The sequence below is a fragment of the Choloepus didactylus genome, chromosome 20 (genome assembly GCF_015220235.1).
Source record: "Choloepus didactylus isolate mChoDid1 chromosome 20, mChoDid1.pri, whole genome shotgun sequence".
Classification (NCBI taxonomy): domain Eukaryota; kingdom Metazoa; phylum Chordata; class Mammalia; order Pilosa; family Megalonychidae; genus Choloepus; species Choloepus didactylus.
The window spans coordinates 14,649,376-14,675,656 of NC_051326.1; the positions used below are offsets into that span (position 1 = coordinate 14,649,376).

Consider the following 26,281-nt stretch of genomic DNA (forward strand, 5'->3'; position numbering starts at 1 on the left):
ATAGTTTGGGACCTTGTGGGCCACCCTAAAAACTGGGTTTACTCTGTCTAAAATGGGAAGCCACTGTAGATTTGTTTTTCTTAATACAAATACTCTTTACAAGGTTGAATTCTAGATTTGAATAAGAACAAACTACTTGAGGCTGAATCCAGATTTGATGTAGCTGATATTATTAAATGTGAGGACACACACACACATACACACACATAAAACAACAAAACACCAGTCCCAGGTCAATGTGAACTCATAAATATGGTATTGAATGTGCAAGTGCTGGTATATTTTGGATCTTAGCCAATGAAGTGCTGTAATTAGTGCCTGTTACCTTTGTTTTTTTTTTTTTTTATTCATTTTATTGAGTTACATTCAAATACCACACAGTCATACAAAACAAAGCATACATTCAATTGTTCTCAGTACCACCACATAGTTGTGCATTCATCACCAAAATCAATCCCTGACACCTTCATTACCAAACACACAAAAATAACAAGAATAAAAATTAAAATGAAAAAGAGCAATTAAAGTAAAAAAGAACACTGGGTGCCTTTTTGTTTGTTTTTTTTGTTTTTTTCCTTCCCCCATTTTTCTGCTCATCCATCCATAAACTAGACAGAGGGGAGTGTGGTCCATATGGCTTTCTCAATCACATCGTCACCCTTCATAAGCTACATTTTTATACAATCATCTTCAAGATTCATGGGTTCTGGGTGTAGTTTGATAGTTTCAGGTATTTACTGCAAGCTGTTCCAATTCACTAGAACCTAAAAAGCGTTGTCTATATTGTGCATAAGAGTGCCCACCAGAGTGACCTCTCAGCTCCTTTTGGAACCTCTCAGCCACTGAAGCTTATTTCTCCTTTCACATCCCCCTTTTGGTCAAGAAGATGTTCTCCGTCCCATGATGCTGGGTCTAGATTCATCCTCGGAGTCATATTCCACGTTGCCAGGGAGATTCACTCCCCTGGGTATCTGATCCCATGTAGGGGGGACGGCATTGATTTCAACTGCCAAGTTGGCTTCGCTAGAAAGAGAGGGCCACATCTGAGCAACAAAGAGGCATCCAGGAGGAGGGTCTTAGGCACAATTATAGGGAGGCCTAGCCTCTCCTTTGCAGTAACCGTCTTCCCAAGGGCAAGTCCTGTGGTAGAGGGCTCAGCCCATCAAACCACCAGTCCCTTATGTCTGTGGGCATGTCAGCAACCATCGAGGTTGTGAAGCCCAACACCCCTGCCTTCTCCACTAGCTCCTCAAGGGGGCTCTGCATGTTTTTTTCATTGTTTGTTTTTTTTTTTTAATTAACTTTTTTTTTTAAATCAACTATATAAAAAAAAGTACAATAAAAAAACATTTCAAACAAACCATAACAAGAGAGTAAGAAAAAGACAACTAACCTAACTACTTTACTTCCAACATGTTCCTACTCTACCCCAAGAAAATAACCTAATATAGCAACATTTCTGTGAACTTGTTCCTACCACACCCACCAGAAATTAACAGACCATAGTCATTCCTGGGCATTCCCAGAACGTTAAATTTATCCACAATAGCTTATCTGTTCTTATTGGGTTATCATTCCCCTTTCCTTAATTGCTCTCTATCACTATTTCCCCTACATTCTACATTATAAAGCTCCGGGTAATTTTTACAGGGGCTGCAGGGAGAGGTGGGGTTGAGGAGGTATGAAAATGTAGTTCTGAGGTTGCCTTGTGGCCTAAAAGCTGACGTCATTGCCGAGGGCCTGTCATCTGTGTTGATGTTCGTTTGAGATCCTGAAAGGCATCTGGTGCTGAGTTTCCATGAACCTTACGTTCCCAAAGGCCTCAGCATATTTCCCTGCTCTCTGGCTTAATAAGAGGCCTCTTCCACCTTTCCCCTTCATGTGCCATACAGAGCTATCCCAGCTTTAAATAGAAGTGTGTGGACAAGAGTCACCAGCAAGCACTGCTATTTAAAGCTCCTTCAGCCCTGAGAATCAGTTGGGGCCAAGGATAACAAGGGCAAGGAAGGACCTTGGGAAGATCAGGCCAGTGAGGCGTCAGCATGCCCCTGCACCTGCCCTGCTGCAGAGCTCTCATCCCCTGCCCTCCCAGGATGTCCCTTCCCTCCTTGTGAATGGGTTTAGGTGGAGAGGCTGACGTGCAGTTGTTGGGGGTAGTTTTCAGCAAACTGTCTCTATAAAGCTTAGGTGGGGCACTTAATATCAGGCCTATCTAGCAAGAGCAGAATATGGTCAGGTTGCATGTACACTACTATAACATATTTATATTTCTATAGAGAATGGTAAGTAGTCTAAAAATGGTTACATGTAATGAAAAAATACCAGTTACAGAACATTGAATCTCCTTATTTCATATTTTGACAACATTTTATTTTACCAAATTACAGGAAAACCTTGTTATCTGAGGATAATTAAATAGTTTCAGAAAAAGCCACTGAAAATGAATTTCCCTTAATGGGAACCAGAATTTCATAGTAAATAGGAGAAAAAGTTGGGAGCTTTATTTTAAAAGTGAAACTTAAGTATTATAAGTATTTTATAATTGCACCCATGCATTAATTCTTTACGTAAACACAAATGGAATCAGTCATGGACTGTTTTGTTTGTTTTTTTGATAGCATAATTTTCCAGATAAATAGTATAATAAAATAATAGGTATCCTTATTTCACGTTTGACTCTTACTGTGCCATCCTAATAGAGACCACATTTGCAAGAGTAATGGAGGGCCTCCGCTATCTCAAGGCCTCTCTAATTACTCTCTTTTGAAGCCCCTATTGTATCTTTATCCTGGCCAGTTTTCTCTTTGCCAGTTGTTAACTGGTCTAACTTTTATTAGTCAGTGGCTTACTGTGGCTCACGTGATTTTCAGAGTTACTTTCCTGGACTTGAGATCCTGCATGTTTGGCAAGCTTTCCAATTCGACTGCCATTGCATCGACCTCATGTTGTCTGAAATATCAGGCAGTCTGTGGAGAGAGAGACTAACTGGCAGGGAGGATGGACGCTAGGATAAGGCAGAATGAGTACCTGAGTGGGAACTCTGTTTATAACTTGATCAGTTCTTGGGAGATTATTTTCAGGTTTGCTTTACTACTCAGACTTCAACTGCAGGGACACAGGGCATGAGGCCCTTGCCCCATAATGTATTTCATTAGTCCATGAACTGTATTTAGCAGGTTTTACTTGGTTTATTTGAAAATTAAAACAGGCTAAAATCAATATAGATTGTTATGCTTGAGAGTTTTGCAGTCTTACATCCCACATACGAAATAGGGGGCTGGTAATTTTGTATACTGCCTCTTGGTTAATGGCTCCATGAAACATGAGTAAACCTTTTTTTTTTTGCACTGGGCTTAATTTTATTTTCAAAATACTCTGTAGAATATTGAGCTGAACCCTTCTCTGATTCACTACATGGAGAAGGAGTGCTCAGAGCCTCACTTACAGGTAGCACTTCCTTTATAAGTGATCACGCTCTGTGTTTCCTGAAGGCTGCCCTCGGAGCCGGCTTCTCCGACAAGACTCCTGCCCACACCGTCACCATGGCCTGCATCTCTGCCAACCAAGCCATGACCACAGGTAGGTTTACTTGAAAGCAGAAGGGACACATTAATTCACCACCTTTGTCTTTTACGTGATCAGAAATAAAAGTCCATTTTTCACAGAAGTTAAATATTTAGCACAAATCTCTGAATTAGTGTTTTTTTTTTTAAATAAGGTTACATTTTAAAAATTTGGTTTTTGACAGTTGTTCTCAACCTTCTTCTTACTCTCCATACCTGAGGAACACAGCCACTCACATAGTTTCCCCACCAGTGACGTGACTGCTGGAGCAGGGACAGTCACGTGCTGCAGCACGTCCCTAGGAGGCTGCTGCAGAACGCGAGGCGTGAATAGTTTAAAGTCTGCTCCCTGTGTGATTCTAATACGATCCTCCCTGATGGAGATGGTGGTGCCTGGCTCCCTCACCATCCCCATAGTTCTCAGTCACCGCTTGAGGTGGTAGATTCCTTACTGTGTCCCCATGTCCTTGGCATTTTTGTAATTTGTTACAAATTCTCCAACAAACTAGCAAAATTATGGGACATTTTGTAGCACCAGCAATTAGTGTGAAAAGACAGGAAACCTGAAAGGACTGGCGATCAGACGCTCTCTTAGTGATATCAAGGCCAGGGTGGCAGCCTGCCCACTTCATGGTGCCAGTGGGTGATGCCAGAGGCTGCGGTGGGGGCTTCTCCACCCTCTGCAGCGGGTGGTCCACTCCCAGGTGTAGCCACAGGCGCCTTGCCAGTGCTACTGGCAAGGGAGCGGGGCCGCTTCACATCTTAAATGCTAGAATTTCTCTGAGGGACATAAGTGAAAATTGTAGTTGAAGTTAAAATTCCCTTTCTAGGAAAAAAAAAAAAATCTTTCCAAAAACCAAAGTCGGGGGCATATGAAATGTGCAAAATGTTCCCTGGTTTAGAATGTGATTTGTTTGAGAGTTGGTCTGTTGGGTATTTCCAGAAGTTGGAATCCATGTGGCCTGAATGAAACTTGTTTTTCTCTGGCATGTACAATGTATTTTTAGTCATTTTAAAAAATTATATCTTAATCCCTCAGAAAAAAAGGAAAATTTTAATTACAGATTTGTACAATGCTGATAACTGTTGTACAACTTTTTAATCAAAAAGCAGAAAGCACCAACAGTACATTATTTTCTGCAAAAGATGTTAATATACATCTGACTCGTGCCCCGTAGGTGTTGGCTTAATTGCTTCCGGCCAGTGTGACGCGGTCGTGGCCGGCGGTGTGGAGTTAATGTCTGATGTCCCTATTCGTCATTCAAGGAAAATGAGGAAGATGATGCTCGATCTCAATAAGGCCAAGACTCTGGGTCAGCGCCTGTCTTTAATCTCTCAATTCAGATTGAATTTTCTATCACCCGAGGTAAGACTTATGAGCTCGTACAAAGAAACTTGTGTTTCCAAAGCATCTCTCTGCAGAGCTTTAGAATTAGGTGGGACAGTGTGGGCTCAGGTCTGCTCTAATAGTTGTAGATTCTTTTAGTTACAGGGAAGCCTTAAGTATTTGGTCAAGATGCAGAAAAGAGAAAACATATACATAGTGGTCAGAGAACTTAAAATTTATAAGGCCTCCTTAGAGACTTTCTGCTCACCAGGAACTTCCCTTGTCTCGATCTTGATTGATAGATTGAAAACAAGCAGTAGCTCTGACCTTCCCCACATGACGCAGGGCAGCCCTGGACACGGGGCAGCCCTGGTGACTGCTCCCCACCCTCCCGGGCCTCCTTCCCCAGCTCCCTGCCGTGGCCGAGTTCTCCACCAGCGAAACTATGGGCCACTCCGCAGACCGACTGGCTGCTGCCTTTGCCGTGCCCCGACGGGAACAGGACGAGTACGCGCTGCGCTCCCACAGTCTGGCCAAGAAGGCACAGGATGAAGGGCTCCTGTCAGACGTGGTGCCCTTCAAAGTGCCAGGTATGATGGTTCCCCAGCTTTGTAAAGGGGATACTTGGCGGGGAGTTCTGAGTTGGTCCTAGAACTCACAGACCCACACATGCCTTTTCAAGTCTGTGTGTCTGTCCCCAAAATACTTAGCCTTCACTCTACACATGGGCTCAAGTTTCCATTTATATCGTTACAATAAGTAAGTGTTTTAAAAAGAAAAGTTTCAATGAGTCTCCTTTTAGATCTTCCTGATATATTTCAGTTCTTATGTACATGTCTGTTTTTAAAATTCCTGACTCAAATGACTGCTGTATAGAACAGCCAAATGTGAATGAATGCCTTAAGAAAATAGCATGTCCTTTTTCCCTGACAAATCGTTTAGATGATTTCCCAAATGTCCCAAGTGTTTCAATTTTGATAGTATCTTGAGAACTCTAAAAGGCTTCCTTCCTAGTGAATAGGTATGTTTTACATATTACTTGTTCTTGTAATTTTGAAGGCATATTTCTCTGGAGATGATATTTAATGCTTGTAGTTCCATAGAGTTAAAAGGTCTGTGTTTTTATAGGAAAAGATACAGTTACCAAAGATAATGGCATTCGTCCTTCCTCCCTGGAGCAGATGGCCAAGCTGAGGCCCGCATTCATCAAGCCCTATGGCACAGTGACGGCTGCAAATTCTTCATTCCTGGTATCACTGCTATTTGCATTTAGTCGTGACTTTTATGTTTGCTTTTTCTCAAGAGAAAGGCCTAACGTAGATTTATCTGTGTGTATCATGAATAGAGGCTTAAAGAATATAGGTATTCATTATAAAGATAATGTTAAAATAGGATCATAAAAAACAAAAGCACCATCGTTTTAAAGCCTTACAAGTCACCTGCCCCAGCCGCCATTTAGATGCAGAATGCTGTTCATTTATTGCCTGTGCTGGGCACCGGAGACAGAAAGGACAGACAAGTGTGATACGGTGAGAGAGTGCTGAGACAGATGGAAGCATAGGCTATGGGGAAAATACATAGATGACCCCTGACCCAAACTGGGGGAGTCAGAGACGCTCCTCAGTGGAGGGAACACTTGAACAGCAAGTCTTGAAGGAATAGTAGAAGTCAACTCAAGTGGTGTGAAAAGGGCCTTCTGGGCAAAAGGAGGTGTGGGAGCAAGGGCCTTTTTGGGAATTGTTCGGCTGGAGCACAGGGTATGAGCTGGGGAATGGTGTAAGACATGGAAAAGGAGGCAGAAAGAATAACAGGACACTTCTAGGTCTGATTCTTAGGAAATGATGCTTTATACTGACCCCAAAATTACTTTTCTAAAAGGATCAAAATTACTTTTCTTTTTTTTTTTTTAATGCAATTTTATTGAGATATATTCACATACCCATTTCTTTTTTACTTATTTGGCATGTAGCTGTCATATCCTTCTTTGCTTTTTCGGCTCCTCAGTAAACATCCCTGTTGGTTCTGCTGCTCATAAGATGTGACTTCTCATCTCTTACTACCTATATGGTCTTCTGGAAATAGGTCCATGTTTCTTTTGTAAGATAACTCCTCTAACTGATCACAGTCCCTGAGATGTTCTCTGATTAGCCCCAGAGATAATGTCTTCCCCGCAGTGGAAGGCAGAGCTCAAGCAGGTAGGATTAGACCAGTTTTGTTGGTTGTGTTGCTCCTTCTTACCTGCTGATTCTCATCCCTTCATGGTTGTAGGAGTCATTTGTGTGTTTCACAGAGATTTTATTCCTTCACATTTCTCCCAAAAACATTTAAATTTTTACTTGAGGATATTATGTTCCATTTTCATTTTTTTCCTTATTTTAAACTAAAAATATAGGTATTAATCTGACTTACATACTTCAGGGACATCAGATGACAGAATATTAATCTCTCTCAGAGATCCTGTAGAGAATATCCATTGTGCATTTATCCACCATGTTCTTAGATTGAAGTTTTCCGGAGCACTTAAGTATATTAGAAAAAGGTAAACAAATTATGTCAACAATGTCAGGAAAGGAAGAACACTGTTTCCACAACACAGAAAATAAAATAAAAGGACCATTAATCTGTTGTAAATTCACTGACTCACAGATGGAAAATGGAATTTCACTGACAACTCCTGGGAATTCACTTTTCATTTACCTCAAGCAAATAAGTATTTGTCATGTATTCAGCTTTTTTTTTTTGGGGGGGGGGTGAAGAAAATATTGGGTGGTGGTGAGTGCTGCACAACTTTGTCATATACTAAAAACCACAGAACCGTCCACTTCAAAGGGGTGATTTTTATGATATGTGAATCATGTGTCAATAAAGCTGTTATAATTTTTAAAATTTTTACGATAAAGGTCTAACAAGAAGATTGCCAAATCCTAGCCAATGCCCGTTTATTTGAATCTGAATTCAGTATAACTTTGGAGTTAGTCGAAATGGGATTTGGTTTGTGTTTATGAGGTGGCTGTAAAGACTGGAAACAAGCAAATGCTTGATGTATTGGATGGTGGTAAGTGATCAATCAATGCCTGGTGTTGGTGGGCTGGAGGAAGGGTCCCCAGAATGTTTCCAGCAGGATGCTGCAGCACCCCAGTAAGCCAGAGTGGGTGCAGGACTGGTTGGATGATAATTTCCAAAACTGGACTGGATGCTATGGCATGTTACACGGGCTACACTCTGGCTGGATCTGAACTCCCTTGATTACTGCCTCTGGAGTGTACTAAAGGTACAGGTTTATTCAGTGAAAATCACAGACACAAATTGTCTGAGGCCACATGACACATTTCAGAAATGCATGAATGTACACGTTCATTGCATATCTGCACAATGGCATGTTAAACATTGTAGCATAATGTCCACAAACCATTTGTTATGTGCATTCACCTGTTTCCAGACTTTCTGGCCACCCTACTGGTGGCTGCATAGTCTCTTCAGAGTCATTGATTTATAAACATATGATAGAATGTGGTAGAAATTGTTTTGAATTTGCTAACTATACAGAGTAGGTTCCTTTCCTTTGGAATTTGGGCTTTTTCAGAGCTCTTTCTTTTTTTTTATGCAGTTGTATTGATATATTCACATACCATACAGTCATCCAAAGGGCACAATCAGTTGTTCATAGTATCATATAGTTGTGCATTCATCACCACAATCAATTTTTTGAACATTTTCATTAGTCCAAAAAATAAAAATAATAATAATTTAAAAAAATAAGGAACACGCAAAACATCTCATACTCCCTATTATTCATTTACTTTTTGCCCCGTTTTTTCTACTCATCTGTCCTTACACCAGATAAAGGGAATGTGAGCCACAAGGTTTTCACAATCACACAGTCACACCATATAAGCTATATAGTCATCTTCAAGAATCAGGGATACTGGATTGCAGTTCAGCAGTTCCAGGTATTTCCTTCTAGCTATTCTAATACCCCCAAAACTAAAAAGGGATATCTATATAATGCCGAAGAATAACCTCCAGAATGACCTCTTGACACTATTTGAAATCTTTCAGCCACTGAAACTTTATTTTGTTTAATATCTCTTCCCTTTTTTGGTCAGGAAGTCTTTCTCAATCCCATGCTGCTGGGTCAAGGCTCATCTCTGGGAGTTATGTCCTGCATTGCCAGGGAGATTTACACCCCTGGGAGTTATGTACCACATAGCGGGGAGGGCAATGAGTTTACCAGCCGAGTGGGCTTAGAGAGAGACAGGCCACATCTGCAGAGCTCTTTCGAAGTGATGGTGAAGTACTTTTTCTCAGTGGTACCTCTTTGTACCCTAACTTCTCGATTGGCATCCGGAAAAAGCATGTGGGATGTGTCTGAAGAGGGAAGATAGTGCTTCTAATACTCTAGGCTGCCTGCCTGTTTCTTCTCCCATTGGAGGCAGCTGAGAAACAGCACAGAAAATATGACCAATAAATAGCTAAGATGGATAGATTAAATATATTAGATAACTGGGTTAGGTAGGTAATTAGATAGTTTGATGCTAGGTCATTTTAATTCATAAAGTTCTTCATATTCTGGCCCCGAAGCAAAAAATGTTTGGTTTAAGTTTATGATGATATGTATTTCTAAAGTTATCTATTTTCTTTATCCATTTTGATGATTGTGCCACTTTTTGAACAGGCCCCTCTACCCCCTTCCTTCAAAACTGTGTCAGTGTGTGTGCCAGTTTGAATGTATTGTGTCCCCCAAATGCCATTATCTTTGATGTAGTCTTGTGGGGCAGACGTTTTGGTGCTGATTAGATTTGCTTGGAATGTGCCCCACCCAGCTGTGGGTGATGACTCTGATGAGATATTCCCATGGAGGCATGGCCCCACCCATTCAGGGTGGGACTTAATCAGTGGAGCCATATAAATGAGCTGACTCAAAGAGAAGGAACTCAGTGCAGCTGTGAGTGACGTTTTGAAGAGGAGCAAGCTTGCTAGGAGGAACGTTCTGGAAGAAAGCCATTTTGAAACCAGAACTTTGGAGCAGATGCCAGCCACGTGCTTTCCCAGCTAACAGAGGTTTTCCAGACACCATTGGCCTTCCTCCAGTGAAGGTACCCGATTACTGATGTGTTACCTTGGACACTTTATGGCCTTAAGACTTGACTGTGTAGCCAAATAAACTCCCCTTTTTATAAAAGCCAATCCGGAGGCGGGGCAAGATGGCAGACTGGTGAGCTGTATGTTTTAGTTACTCCTCCAGGAAAGTAGGTAGAAAGCCAGGAACTGCGTGGACTGGACACCACAGAGCAATCTGACTTTGGGCATACTTCATACAACACTCATGAAAACGTGGAACTGCTGAGATCAGCGAAATCTGTAAGTTTTTGCGGCCAGGGGACCTGCGCCCCTCCCTGCCAGGCTCAGTCCCGGGAGAGGAGGGGCTGTCAGCTCCGGGAAGGAGAAGGGAGAACTGCAGTGGCAGCCCTTATCGGAAACTCATTCTACTGATTCAAACTCCAACCATAGATAGACTGAGACCAGACACCAGAGAATCTGAGAGCAGCCAGCCCAGCAGAGAAGAGACAGGCATAGAAAAAAAAACAACACGAAAAACTCCAAAATAAAAGCGGAGGATTTTTGGAGTTCTGGTGAACATAGAAAGGGGAAGGGCCCTGAGGCACATTTGCAAATCCTGAAGAAAAGCTGATCTCTCTGCCCTGTGGACCTTTCCATAATGGCCCTGGTTGCTTTGTCTCTTAGCATTTCAATAACCCATTAGATCTCTGAGGAGGGCCCGTTTTTTTTTGTTGTTGTTGTTTTTTTTTTTTGTTTTTTTTTAATCCTTTTTTCTTTTTCTAAAACAATTACTCTAAGAAGCCCAATACAGAAAGCTTCAAAGACTTGCTATTTCGGCAGGTCAAGTCAAGAGCAGAACTAGGAGAGCTCTGAGACAAAACGCAATAATCCAGTGGCTGAGAAAATTCACTAAACACCACAACTTCCCAAGAAAAGGGGGGTGTCCGCTCACAGCCATCATCCTGGTGGACAGGAAACACTCCTGCCCATCGCCAGCCCCATAGCCCAGAACTTCCCCAGACAACCCAGTGTGACGGAAGTGCTTCAAATAACAGGCACACACCACAAAACTGGGCGTGGACATTAGCCTTCCCTGCAACCTCAGCTGATTGTCCCAGAGTTGGGAAGGTGGAGCAGTGTGAATTAACAAAGCCCCATTCAGCCATCATTTGAGCAGACTGGGAGCCTCCCTACACAGCCCAGCAGCCCAGAACTGCCCTGGGGGGACGGCACTCACCTGTGACATAGCACAGTCATCCCTCAACAGAGGACCCAGGGTGCACGGCCTGGAAGAGGGGCCCACTTGCAAGTCTCAGGAGCCATACGCCAATACCAAGGACTTGTGGGTCAGTGGCAGAGACAAACTGTGGCAGGACTGAACTGAAGGATTAGACTATTGCAGCAGCTTTAAAACTCTAGGATCACCAGGGAGATTTGATTGTTAGAGCCACCCCCCCCCTCCCTGACTGCCCAGAAACACACCCCATATACAGGGCAGGCAACACCAACTACACACGCAAGCTTGGTACACCAATTGGACCCCACAAGACTCACTCCCCCACTCACCAAAAAGGCTAAGCAGGGGAGAACTGGCTTGTGGAGAACAGGTGGCTCGTGGACACCACCTGCTGGTTAGTTAGAGAAAGTGTACTCCACGAAGCTGTAGATCTGATAAATTAGAGATAAGGACTTCAATTGGTCTACAAATCCTAAAAGAACCCTATCAAGTTCAGCAAATGCCACGAGGCCAAAAACAACAGAAAATTATAAAGCATATGAAAAAACCAGACGATATGGATAACCCAAGCCCAAGCACCCAAATCAAAAGACCAGAAGAGACACAGCACCTAGAGCAACTACTCAAAGAACTAAAGATGAACAATGAGACCATAGTACGGGAGATAAAGGAAATCAAGAAGACACTAGAAGAGCATAAAGAAGACATTGCAAGACTAAATAAAAAAATGGATGATCTTATGGAAATTAAAGAAACTGTTGACCAAATTAAAAAGATTCTGGACACTCATAGTACAAGACTAGAGGAAGTTGAACAACGAATCAGTGACCTGGAAGATGACAGAATGGAAAATGAAAGCATAAAAGAAAGAATGGGGAAAAAAATTGAAAAAATCGAAATGGACCTCAGGGATATGATAGATAATATGAACGTCCAAATATAAGACTCATTGGTGTCCCAGAAGGGGAAGAAAAGGGTAAAGGTCTAGGAAGAGTATTCAAAGAAATTGTTGGGGAAAACTTCCCAAATCTTCTAAACAACATAAATACACAAATCATAAATCCTTAGCGAACTCCAAATAGAATAAATCCAAATAAACCCACTCCGAGACATATACTGATCACACTGTCAAACATAGAAGAGAAGGAGCAAGTTCTGAAAGCAGCAAGAGAAAAGCAATTCACCACATACAAAGGAAACAGCATAAGACTAAGTAGTGACTACTCAGCAGCCACCATGGAGGCAAGAAGGCAGTGGCACGATATTTTAAAATTCTGAGTGAGAAAAATTTCCAGCCAAGAATACTTTATCCAGCAAAGCTCTCCTTCAAATTTGAGGGAGAGCTTAAATTTTTCACAGACAAACAAATGCTGAGAGAATTTGCTAACAAGAGACCTGCCCTACTGGAGATACTCAAGGGAGCCCTACAGACAGAGAAACAAAGACAGGACAGAGAGACTTGGAGAAAGGTTCAGTACTAAACAGATTCGGTATGGGTACAATAAAGGATATTAATAGACAGAGGGGAAAAATATGACAAACATAAACCAAAGGATAAGATGGCTGATTCAAGAAATGCCTTCACGGTTATAACGTTGAATGTAAATGGATTAAACTCCCCAATTAAAAGATATAGATTCGCAGAATGGATCAAAAAAACGAACCATCAATATGTTGCATACAAGAGACTCATCTTAGACACAGGGACACAAAGAAACTGAAAGTGAAAGGATGGAAAAAAATATTTCATGCAAGCTACAGCCAAAAGAAAGCAGGTGTAGCAATATTAATCTCAGATAAAATAGACTTCAAATGCAGGGATGTTTTGAGAGACAAAGAAGGCCACTACGTACTAATAAAAGGGGCAATTCAGCAAGAAGAAATAACAATCGTAAATGTCTATGCACCCAACCAAGGTGCCACAAAATACATGAGAGAAACACTGGCAAAACTAAAGGAAGCAATTGATGTTTCCACAATAATTGTGGGAGACTTCAACACATCACTCTCTCCTATAGATAGATCAACCAGACAGAAGACCAATAAGGAAATTGAAAACCTAAACAATCTGATAAATGAATTAGATTTAACAGACATATACAGGACATTACATCCCAAATCAGCAGGATACACATACTTTTCTAGTGCTCATGGAACTTTCTCCAGAATAGATCATATGCTGGGACATAAAACAAGCCTCAATAAATTTAAAAAGATTGAAATTATTCAAAGCACATTCTCTGACCACAATGGAATACAATTAGAAGTCAATAACCATCAGAGACTTAGAAAATTCACAAATACCTGGAGGTTAAACAACACACTCCTAAACAATCAGTAGGTTAAAGAAGAAATAGCAAGAGAAATTGCTAAATATATAGAGACGAATGAAAATGAGAACACAACATACCAAAACCTATGGGATGCAGCAAAAGCAGTGCTAAGGGGGAAATTTATAGCCCTAAACGCATATATTAAAAAGGAAGAAAGAGCCAAAATCAAAGAACTAATGGATCAACTGAAGAAGCTAGAAAATGAACAGCAAACCAATCCTAAACCAAGTACAAGAAAAGAAATAACAAGGATTAAAGCAGAAATAAATGACATAGAGAACAAAAAAACAATAGAGAGGATAAATATCACCAAACGTTGGTTCTTTGAGAAGATCAACAAGATTGACAAGCCCCTAGCTAGACTGACAAAATCAAAAAGAGAGAAGACCCATATAAACAAAATAATGAATGAAAAAGGTGACATAACTGCAGATCCTGAAGAAATTAAAAAAAATTATAAGAGGATACTATGAACAACTGTATGGCAACAAACTGGATAATGTAGAGGAAATGGACAATTTCCTGGAAACATATGAACAACCTAGACTGACCAGAGAAGAAATAGAAGACCTCAACCAACCCATCACAAGCAAAGAGATCCAATCAGTCATCAAAAATCTTCCCACAAATAAATGCCCAGGGCCAGATGGCTTCACAGGGGAATTCTACCAAACTTTCCAGAAAGAACTGACACCAATCTTACTCAAACTCTTTCAAAACATTGAAGAAAATGGAACACTACCTAGCTCATTTTATGATCTAACATCAATCTAATACCAAAACCAGGCAAAGATGCTACAAAAAAGGAAAACTACCAGCCAATCTCCCTAATGAATATAGATGCAAAAATCCTCAACAAAATACTTGCAAATCGAATCCAAAGACACATTAAAAAAATCATACATCATGACCAAGTGGGGTTTATTCCAGGCATGCAAGGATGGTTCAACATAAGAAAATCAATCAATGTATTACAACACATTAACAAGTCAAAAGGGAAAAATCAATTGATCATCTCAATAGATGCTGAAAAAGCATTTGACAAAATCCAACATCCGTTTTTGATAAAAACACTTCAAAAGGTAGGAATGGAAGGAAACTTCCTCAACATGATAAAGAGCATATATGAAAAACCCACAGCCAGCATAGTACTCAGTGGTGAGAGACTGAAAGCCTTCCCTCTAAGATCAGGAACAAGACAAGGATGCCCGCTGTCACCACTGTTATTCAACATTGTGCTGGAAGTGCTAGCCAGGGCAATGCGGCAAGACAAAGAAATAAAAGGCATCCAAATTGGAAAAGAAGAAGTAAAACTGTCATTGTTTGCAGATGATATGATCTTATATCTAGAAAACCCTGAGAAATCAACGATACAGCTACTAGAGCTAATAAACAAATTTAGCAAAGTAGCGGGATACAAGGTTAATGCACATAAGTCAGTAATGTTTCTATATGCTAGAAATGAACAAACTGAAGAGACACTCAAGAAAAAGATACCATTTTCAATAGCAACTAAAAAAATCAAGTACCTAGGAATAAACTTAACCGAAGATGTAAAAGACCTATACAAAGAAAACTACGTAACTCTACTAAAAGAAATAGAAGGGGACCTTAAAAGATGGAAAAATATTCCATGTTCATGGATAGGAAGACTAAATGTCATTAAGATGTCAATTCTACCCAAACTCATCTACAGATTCAATGCAATCCCAATCAAAATTCCAACAACCTACTTTGCAGACTTGGAAAAGCTAGTTATCAAATTTACTTGGAAAGGGAAGATGCCTCGAATTGCTAAAGACACTCTAAAAAAGAAAAACGAAGTGGGAGGACTTACACTCCCTGACTTTGAAGCTTATTATAAAGCCACAGTTGCCAAAACAGCATGGTACTGGCACAAAGATAGACATATAGATCAATGGAATCGAATTGAGAATTCGGAGATAGACCCTCAGATCTATGGCAGACTGATCTTTGATAAGGCCCCCAAAGTCACTGAACTGAGTCATAATGGTCTTTTCAACAAATGGGGCTGGGAGAGTTGGATATCCATATCCAAAAGAATGAAAGAGGACCCCTACCTCACCCCCTACACAAAAATTAACTCAAAATGGACGAAAGATCTCAATATAAAAGAAAGTACCATAAAACTCCTAGAAGATAATGTAGGAAAACATCTTCAAGACCTTGTATTAGGCGGCCACTTCCTAGACTTTACACCCAAAGCACAAGCAACAAAAGAGAAAATAGATAAATGGGAACTCCTCAAGCTTAGAAGTTTCTGCACCTCAAAGGAATTTCTCAAAAAGGTAAAGAGGCAGCCAACTCAATGGGAAAAAATTTTTGGAAACCATGTATCTGACAAAAGACTGATATCTTGCATATACAAGAAATCCTACAACTCAATGACAATAGTACAGACAGCCCAATTATAAAATGGGCAAAAGATATGAAAAGACAGTTCTCTGAAGAGGAAATACAAATGGCCAAGAAACACATGAAAAAATGTTCAGCTTCACTAGCTATTAGAGAGATGCAAATTAAGACCACAATGAGATACCATCTAACACCGGTTAGAATGGCTGCCATTAAACAAACAGGAAACTACAAATGCTGGAGGGGATGTGGAGAAATTGGAACTCTTATTCATTGTTGGTGGGACTGTATAATGGTTCAGCCACTCTGGAAGTCAGTCTGGCAGTTCCTTAGAAAACTAGATACAGAGTTACCATTCGATCCAGTGATTGCACTTCTCGGTATATACCCGGAAGATCGGAAAGCAGTGACACGAACAGATATCTGCACGCCAATGTTCATAGCAGCATTATTCACAATTGCCAAAAGATGGAAACAACCCAAATGTCCTTCAACAGATGAGTGGATAAATAAAATGTGGTATATACACACGATGGAATACTACGCGGCAGTAAGAAGGAACGATCTCGTGAAACATACGACAACATGGATGAACCTTGAGGACATAATGCTAAGCGAAATAAGCCAGGCACAAAAAGAGAAATATTATATGCTACCACTAATGTGAACTTTGAAAAATGTAAAACAAATGGCTTATAATGTAGAATGTAGGGAAACTAGCAATAGAGAGCAATTAAGGAAGGGGGAACAATAATCCAAGAAGAACAGATAAGGTATTTAACGTTCTGGGGATGCCCAGGAATGACTATGGTCTGTTAATTTCTGATGGATATAGTAGGAGCAAGTTCACAGAAATGTTGCTATATTAGGTAACTTTCTTGGGGTAAAGTAGGAACATGTTGGAAGTTAAGCAGTTATCTTAGGTTAGTTGTCTTTTTCTTACTCCCTTGTTATGGTCTCTTTGAAATGTTCTTTTATTGTATGTTTGTTTTCTTTTTAACTTTTTTTTCATACAGTTGATTTAAAAAAGAAGGGAAAGTTAAAAAAAAAAAAAAAAGGAAAAAAAAAAGATGTAGTGCCCCCTTGAGGAGCCTGTGGAGAATGCAGGGGTATTCGCCTACCCCACCTCCATGGTTGCTAACATGACCACAGACATAGGGGACTGGTGGTTTGATGGGTTGGGCCCTCTACCACAGGTTTTACCCTTGGGAAGACGGTTGCTGCAAAGGAAAGGCTAGGCCTCCCTATGGTTGTGCCTAAGACCCTCCTCCCGAATGCCTCTTTTTTGCTCAGATGTGGCCCTGTCTCTCTAGCTAAGCCAACTTGAAAGGTGAAATCACTGCCCTCCCCCCTACGTGGGATCAGACACCCAGGGGAGTGAATCCCCCTGGCAACGTGGAATATGACTCCCGGGGAGGAAGGTAGACCTGGCATCGTGGGACGGAGAACATCTTCTTGACCAAAAGGGGGATGTGAAAGGAAATGAAATAAGCTTCAGTGGCAGAGAGAATCCAAAAGGAGCTGAGAGGTCACTCTGGTGGGCACTCTTATGCACACTTTAGACAACCCTTTTTAGGTTCTAAAGAATTGGGGTAGCTGGTGGTGGATACCTGAAACTATCAAACTACAACCCAGAACCCATGAATCTCGAAGACAGTTGTATAAAAATGTAGCTTATGCGGGGTGACAATGGGATTGGGAAAGCCATAAGGACCACACTCCACTTTGTCTAGTTTATGGATGGATGAGTAGAAAAATAGGGGAAGGAAACAAACAGACAAAGGTACCCAGTGTTCTTTTTTACTTCAATTGCTCTTTTTCACTCTAATTATTATTCTTGTTATTCTTGTGTGTGTGCTAATGAAGGTGTCAGGGATTGATTTGGGTGATGAATGTACAACTATGTAATGGTACTGTGAACAATCAAAAGTATGATTTGTTTTGTATGACTGCATGGTATATGAATATATCTCAATAAAATGAAGATTAAAAAAAAAAAAAAAAAAAAGACATAATGCTGAGCAAAATAAGCCAGGCACAAAAAGAGAGATATTGTATGTTACCACTAATGTGAATTCTGTGAAAAATGTACAATGTTTTATACTGTAGAATGTAGGGGACCTAGAGATTACCAATTAGTGGAGGGGGAATGATAATCTAATAAGAACAGATAAACTATGGAGGGTAATCTCAAGGTTATGGGAATGCTCAGGAATGATTATGGTTTGTAAACTTACTTGAATATAGTAAGATCATGTTGGAAGCAATAGAGTTATTTTAGGTTTTTTTTTTCTCTTATTCCATTGTTTTCTTAGGGGTTGTTAATTTTCTTGGGGTATGGTAGGAACATGTTGGAAGCAATGTAGTTATTTTAGATTATTTGTTTTTCTTACTCCTCTGTTTGGACATGGTTTATTAATTTTCTTGGGGTATGGTAGGAACATATTGGAAGCAAAGTAGTTATTTTAGGTTATTTGTTTTCCTTAATCCATTGCTTTGTTTGAAATGTTGTGGGGTTTTTTTGGTTGTTGTTTGCCTGTTTGTTTTTAATTTTTTGATAAACAAAGTTAAAAAATTGAAAAAAAAATCAGTAGAAAAATGGGAGTAAAAACTAAATGACAAATAGGGTGGGAAGGGGGGATGGTTTGGGTATTCTCTTTTCACTTTTATTTTTTATTCTTATTCTGATTCTTTCTGATGTAAGGAAAATGTTCAGAAATAGATTGTGGTGATGAACGCATAACTATATGATCATACTGTGAACAGTTGATTGTATACAATGGATGACTGTATGGTTTATGAATATATTTCAATAAAACTGAATTAAAAAAAAAAATCCAATCCATCTCTGGTATTTTGCATTCCACAGCATTAGCGAACTAGAACAGATTTTGGTACCAGAAGTGGGGTGCTCTTGCTGCTGAGTTTGCAAATACCAAACATGTTGGAATGGCTTTTTAAATGGATAATGGGGAGTTTCTGGAAGAATTGTGAGGAGCTTGATAGAAAAGGCCTAAACTGCTTTAAAGAGACTGTTTATGGAAGTATGGACTCTAAAGATACTTCTGATGAGGACTTGAGCAGAAATAATGAATGTGTTGTTGCAAACTGGAAGAAAGGTGATCTTTGTTTTAAAGTGGCAGAGAATTTGGCAAAATTGAGTCCTGGTGTTGGATGGAAGGAACAATTTGAAAGTGACAACCTGGAATACTTAGCTAAGGACATCTCCAGACTACATGTGGAGGATGTACCCTGGCTTCTCCTTGCAGCTTATAGTAAAACGCGAGCAGAGAGAGATAAACTTAGAACTGAACTCTTGGGTTCAAAGAAACCAGAAGCTGATGGCTTGGAAAATTACGAGCTTCCAGGGGGTGGAATCCCAGAAGCTACAGCCCAACGTGAGGATGTTACCAAACATGGAACCCAGCCACCATTTCATTACAAGCCAAGATTGGAGATGGAATTATCCAGAAAGGATTTGTGGAAAGTCCTATTGTCTGACGGCTTTGACCCCTGTATGCTTCATGTGAAGCCAACAGAATTTTTGTGAGATCTTTACAGACAGAGCCATTACCAGTCTGGACTGGAGAAGACAAACAAGGAACAAACTGAAGGAAAAATTTCTTCAAAGACAGAGCCATGGAGGTTGAGGTCTGGAGTCAAGAGGTCTTGGGCTGGGAGAGCAGAGCAGCCCTCACACATGGAAAGGATGAGTTTGCCGTGGAGGTCGAGGGCAGGCCTTCCGCCTCGATGCTCAGGAAATGTCTTGCCTCCCCAAGCCCCAAAGAGGGTGGAGCACATTCCCAGGGAATTGGGGAGAGCCTGGCTGCCACCACACTGTTCTGAAGGGGTTGAGCATGTGTCCTGGAGATGGAAGGGAATCCAGGAGCTGCCCCGATGTTTGAGGAGGGTGGGGCCGAGAAGGTGGTCTCCCCAATGTGTGGATATGTTGGAGCACTCACCTAAGCATTTGGAGAGGAAAGGGCTGCCACAAAGGCCCTTAGGAAGGGTTAGACTCTCGCTCTCTCAAGCCCCAAGGATGCAACATTGTTCTGTAAATGACTCTCAGACTTTGAAATCTAATGGAGTTTGTCCAGTGGGTTTTAGGAACTGTTTTGGTCCTGTTAACCCTGTTTTCCTTACTCTTTCTCCTTATGGCAATGGGAAAGTTTATTCTATGAATGTCCCTCCTTTGTATATTGGAAGCATATAACTTGTTCTAAGTCCACAGATCCAAAGCTAAAGGAGAATTATGCCTTAGGACCCACCACGCCTGTAATTGATTTTGATAGGATCTTGTACTTAACTTTTGTTACTGAAATGATTTAAGTTTTTGTGATATTGTGATGGAATGAATGTATTTTGTACTTGGAAAGATAATGTTATTTTGGGTTCCAGGGGGTGGAATGTGCCAGTTTGAATGTATTGTGTCCCCCAAACGCCATTATCTTTGATGTAGTCTTGTGGGGCAGACGTTTTGGTGCTGATTAGATTTGCTTGGAATGTGCCCCACCCAGCTGTGGGTGATGACTCTGATGAGATATTCCCATGGAGGCACGGCCCCACCCATTCAGGGTGGGCCTTGATCAGTGGAGCCATATAAATGAGCTGACTTAAAGCAAAGGAACTCAGTGTGCAGCTGTGAGTGACCTTCTGAAGAGGAGCAAGCTTGCTAGAGAGGAACGTTCTGGAAGAAAGCCATTTTGAAACCAGAACTTTGGAGCAGATGCCAGCCACGTGCTTTCCCAGCTAACAGAGGTTTTCCGGACGCCATTGGCCATCCTCCAGTGAAGGTACCCGATTACTGATGTGTTACCTTGGACACTTTATGGCCTTAAGACTGTGACTGTGTAGCCAAATAAACCCCCTTTTTATAAAAGCCAATCCATCTCTGGTATTTTGCATTCTGCAGCATTAGCAGACTAGAACAGTGTGTGTGTTTGAATTGTGATTTAATGATGGATAAAATGAAATAAGTTGTTATATTGAACCGCCGTATAATTAGTTGGTAGATTCATGAACAGAATTTTAGAAAATGGCTGTAGAAAGACCTCTAAACAGGTTAAAGAATTTAACAGGCTTGTTCTGGTGCACATTTCAGACTGATGGTGCCTCTGCCGTGCTGATGATGGCCGAGGAAAAGGCTCTGGCCATGGGGTACAAGCCCAAGGCCTATCTGAGGTAAAGTCAGCTGTTCAAATGAATGTCCTCTGATTTCTATATTTTGTTGCTGAAGCTAACCCCTCTGTTTTCCCCTAGGGATTTTGTATATGTATCTCAGGATCCAAAAGATCAACTTTTACTTGGGTAGGTAGCAGTATATATCCTTGGACTATACTCAGAAAGTATTTATGCTGCTAGATTACCCACATTTATTACATAAATGTTAAAGAACATGGAGCCCTGAGTTCATAATTGGGTTGTTTCGTTGTTATAATAATAATGATCCTTTGTGCTGATTTATTGTTTTATAGTTTGGGGTTATTTTTTTCCTTTACATTTTTACTTACAGTTGTACACATGTGCAGCTTTATATTCTACTTTTTTCATGAAGATGTCATAAGCATTTTCACATACTGCTACATAATCTGCTACACAATCTTCTTGACAGCCTTGTATAATATTTAGGCCGTCTCCCTCTCTCCCGCAAGGCTCTAGCCTCCCTGGCCTCCATTATGTCCTCAAAGCACCAGTCCTTCTCCTGGGCATTCCCCCTTGAACTCTGCTTTCTTCTTAGCTCTTCACATGTTTAACTGGTCCTTATCCTTCAGGTACCAGATTGAATTCCATCTAAAAGAGGCCTCCCTCAGTTATTCTCCGTCTCATTTCCTCGTGACACTGATGAACCCAGTCTGCACGTACCTTGTTTATTTGTTTACCTGTTTATTATTGTTTCCCTGACTCTAGAATCTAAACTTCCTAAGGGCAGAGGCCATGTCTGTTCAATTCACTGCTGTATCCCCAGCACTTAATTATTCGTACAGCGGCTTCATTGAATGAATAAATGAATGCAGGACATTATAATATTAACCTCTGTAAAACTCAGTTCAGGGAATATGAAGAAGTTCTTAGGTCAAAAATTAAAGTTTTACATTATTTCTTATTTTTTTCTTTGCAGACCAACATATGCTACTCCAAAAGTTCTAGAGAGAGCAGGATTAACAATGAATGATGTTGATGCTTTTGAATTTCACGAAGCTTTCTCCGTAAGTTGTTTTAGAGACACGTATCAGAGAACTGTAATTAGTCATAAACAGTTCGTTTGTGGGAGAGCAAGGCATGGCTTGTAACATGAGTAAAACAGAGTGGAACTTTGTCTTTCAGCATAACCGATCTCCAGGGGATACAAGGGGAGGGAGTCAAGGGCACCAGTGATAGGGCTAGAAGACACTGGGAGGGCAGCTCCTAGAGGCCCTTCAAAAGTATCAAATCATTTCTTGAGGAAATCTCTTCTGAAAACTGATTTAAAGATTTGCTCAAATCTAAAATTAGACAAACCCCTGGCGAAAAGAAAGCCGAGAGAGAGACTCATAGCAAGGTCCTCACTGAATTATTTTCCTCTCTAGGGTCAGATTTTGGCTAATTTTAAAGCCATGGATTCTGATTGGTTTGCGCAAAACTACATGGGCAGAAAAACCAAGGTAGGTTTCTGATTATAAATATGTTTGAATTCCCAAAGCACATTAATATTGGAGCTTAGTTACCTCTAGTGAGACTAGGAAGGGGGTAGCTTCTCCTTCTTATGAAGAATTATTTCATTAAAATATACTGATTTCTAGTTTAAAAATGGTTGCTAGAAATTCTTTAGCAAAATTCTAAGCATAACTCTATGCTGTCTTTTGTTCTTCCCATTCTGGTGCTAGATGTAAAATAGAGCCTTGGCTTTCAGAATTGACCTAGAGTTTCTTTTGTAATAGCCTTATTTGTGATGTTTCTGGTTAGTAACCTCCCTCTCTCTTTCTTGCTTGCTATTCCTAAGAGCCTGGCCTGGTTGTTCCCTTAAGGAAACTCATATTTACATTTGTGTGTTTACTTTTGTGGGCGCCAGGTTGGCCTGCCTCCCATGGAGAAGTTTAACACCTGGGGCGGATCGCTGTCCCTGGGGCACCCGTTTGGAGCCACTGGCTGCCGGCTGGTCATGGCCGCTGCCAACAGGTTACGGAAGGAAGGCGGCCAGTATGGCCTGGTGGCCGCCTGCGCGGCCGGAGGGCAGGTAGGTCACGGCAGCTTCGGAGGAGCTCCTCCAAAGTCACTTTTTTGGAAATGAAAGCTCATTTCAAGAGTGTTCAATTCAGTTTGGTTTGGAACATTCTTAAAAGTAATATTTCTGATGACAGGCAGCTAGGGGGGGAAAAAGCAGCCTGTTTATTCATTTGGTACAACTGAATTTTTTTTCCTAAAATAATGTTTACTTTTTTGTTTATGAAAGTAATATATCAGTACTTGTTATGGGAATTCCAGAAAACATTAAAAATATATAGAAAAAAAAATTAAATCACCTGTAATCTCACCAGACACTATAATTGTTAACATCTTGATATATTTTATTCTTTAATAAAATTTTATTTCATTTATGTAGTAATCGTGAGACCTTATCTGTAAAATGTCTTCAAGAGGTAAATTGTCTTTCTAGAGAAATGAACTATACCTTAATTGGGAAAGTAATTTTTTTTTGGATAAGTTATTGCTGTTCAGCCAGAGAAATTATGTTGTTCTGACAGATTTTTCTCCCATGTTGCCTCAGTGGAAGTACAGACACAATTTCCTATCTGCTACAGCTTTTCATTCTGGGAGTAAAAATCCGAAAGGAAGACTAGACGTAGTCTATATTTTGCTTTTTTGTTTCCTGATTTTTTTTTTCTTGAACACAGAAGCTTTTTGAATAAGAGCTAGAAAAGCATAAACGTCTTACTTTTAAAAGCCTTTATTTATGGCTTTTCCTCAGAGACGTTGAAGAAACAAGGGGCTAGTTATTCATGGGTTAAACATTTTAGATTTTGTAATTAGACTTTTTTACTTTGTGTAACCCCATCTACTCCACCTACAGAGGAGCGGCGTCAGCGGGCCTCAGGCCTCCCTCCCGTCCTTCTCTGCCAGGTTGAAAGTAGGGAGACAACGCACATACAGCACTGTCCCAAGTGCCGGGTGAACACAACCTACATAGGTTCATGTTCTTTGGTTTTGAGTGTTTGTTTCCTATTTTTTTTTATCTAGCACAGTGAGTATAAATAACATAGTACTGGACACTTTTGTGGATGAACAAAGAATAAGATCCAGTTCCTTGCTTCTAGAAGCTTACACTATAGTGAGGAGAGAGGACTTGCTCCATCTGAGAAGCTAGAGTAAACCTGGCGTTGTTTCATCAAGAGCCAAACGCATGATACAAACTAATCGGGATGAGAGGATTCGATCATTGTGGATCTCAAGCAGGGTTTCTCAGCCCTGGCACCACTGACATTTTGGGCTGGATAATTCTTTCAGGAGTGGGCTGTTCTGTGCCCTGTAGAAATTTCAGCAGCACCCCTAGCCTCTACCCACAAGATGCCAATAAAAATATCTCTAGATATTACAAATGTCCCCTGGAAGGCATCTTCCCCACCCCCACCCCCCTAGTCCCCTAGAGCAGGGGAAGGTGTTGGAATGGGAAAACAGTGCATTTTAGATAGAGCTGGAGAAGGGGTATTCTGCTTTCTTAGGGGCTTTTCCGAGACAACCTCCACATGAGTCAAACCTTCTCATCCCTGTTTGTTTGTTTGCTTGTGCCCTTATCAAAATACGGTTTACAATATAGTGTATACAAGATGGGGGACAGGAAATGTAGCAAATCTTGATACCCACACACTGTCCACCTTGGTGACTTATATATAATATTTACTTAATAAGTATTTGTGGGGATTGAATTAAATGTAGAGACAAGGATTAGTTAGGCAGTTAACTAGTTTGAGGACAGTGACAAGATGAATGTGATTCTTAGGTAGGATTTAGAGTCATGGGATCATAAATTGACACACCTTTAGGGCCCCTCAGATTATCTTCTTAACTTGTGTCAAATAGTGAAGAAGGTAAAGGCCCAGGCTTTGGAATTATCTAGACTTTGTTTCAAATCCTGGCCATGGTACGTCATAACTGAGATTTGGGTGAATTACTTACTCTTTCAAAGCCTCAGTTTTCTCATCAAGAAATCTACCTTTGTTGGCATTTGCTGTATCATGTTTATTTTTGTATAGCAAAAAAAGCCACTGTGATTTCTCATTTTAATAACCATTTATGGAGTATCTATTAGGAATTACACTGTCTACTAGGCACTTTATATATAGTATGTTATTTAATTTAGTACTCACAAAAACTCCATGAGCTCCATTTTGTAAACAGGGAAATTGAGGTTTGGATGACTAGTAACTTTCCCAGGATCACACAGCGATTGAACAGCAGGACCAGGATCAAACCCCACAAAGCCTGTACTTACCCCATCGTTCTCTGCTGCCTCCTTAATCGTGTTATGCTCACTGTCTGAATTTGTCGCCTTTCATTGCCCTAACTGAACTTTCTTTTTTTTTCCCTTTACAGGGCCATGCTATGATAGTGGAAGCTTATCCAAAATAATAAATCAAGAAGAGGTGACCTGAAATTTTTGTGAAACACTCACACTAGGCAATGCCATTTCAATGCATTACTAAGTGACATCTATAGTTCCCAGCTTCTCTTAAGAAAGCAAAATTTGTGGCCTTCTGTTAAATATTTTCCAGTTAAGCCTTGCCAGTGTTCTGAGCTTTGCAGTAATCATGGCTTACTGCTCTTTCAGGGATTTCTTAGTCACCAGAATCTTACCCATTGATACACTCAAGCTTCTTCTCTTTCTTCTTCTTTTTTTTTTTCTTCTCTATTTTCATTAATGACTAAATGAGCAGTTGCAATTTGGGAAAGAAGTTGGCTAAGATTTGGAATCATCTTTTATAACATTTGCAAATTATACTCAGTCCTATTTGTGTCCTAAAGATAAGTGTTTTCTATAAAATACAAACCAATGTGCCTAAATTAACTTAAAATAGAAAGATAATTCAGAATCTAAACCACACTGAAAACTAACAGTAAATGTATAGCTATATAAATGTCATCTCAGTCAACTTCAATAAAGTGGAGAAGTATAAGAGAACTATTTATTTTTTATTAGGGGATGGGGAATGGTTCTTTTGGCTTAAGGGCAATTTCACCTTTAATTACTCATTTGGATGTTCTAACCTCTAACCATTCTAATCAACCACAAGGCTGCTAGGAACATAAAGAGGGTCCTGCTTTAGAATAACACCTTTTTTTTCATTACTCAGTTGAAATAATTTTATTTCACCCTTTGGAAATGTTTTGATTAACCAAGATTTAAATGAAG

General features: G+C 40.4%; 1 protein-coding gene across 1 annotated transcript in view; it reads left to right on the top strand.

Annotated features, from left to right (window-relative positions):
• HADHB (hydroxyacyl-CoA dehydrogenase trifunctional multienzyme complex subunit beta) overlaps positions 1–26,050 on the top strand; it is a 51,757-nt gene extending 25,707 nt beyond the window's left edge. The window contains exons 7-16 of the mRNA XM_037812525.1: positions 3,492–3,579; positions 4,742–4,929; positions 5,300–5,480; positions 6,019–6,140; positions 20,999–21,078; positions 21,157–21,204; positions 22,016–22,103; positions 22,464–22,538; positions 22,946–23,110; positions 25,465–26,050. Coding sequence (XP_037668453.1) covers positions 3,492–3,579; positions 4,742–4,929; positions 5,300–5,480; positions 6,019–6,140; positions 20,999–21,078; positions 21,157–21,204; positions 22,016–22,103; positions 22,464–22,538; positions 22,946–23,110; positions 25,465–25,500 — 1,071 coding nt within the window. The 3' untranslated portion in view covers positions 25,501–26,050. The remainder of the gene's footprint in view (positions 1–3,491; positions 3,580–4,741; positions 4,930–5,299; positions 5,481–6,018; positions 6,141–20,998; positions 21,079–21,156; positions 21,205–22,015; positions 22,104–22,463; positions 22,539–22,945; positions 23,111–25,464) is intronic.
• Positions 26,051–26,281: the final 231 nt, after the last annotated feature.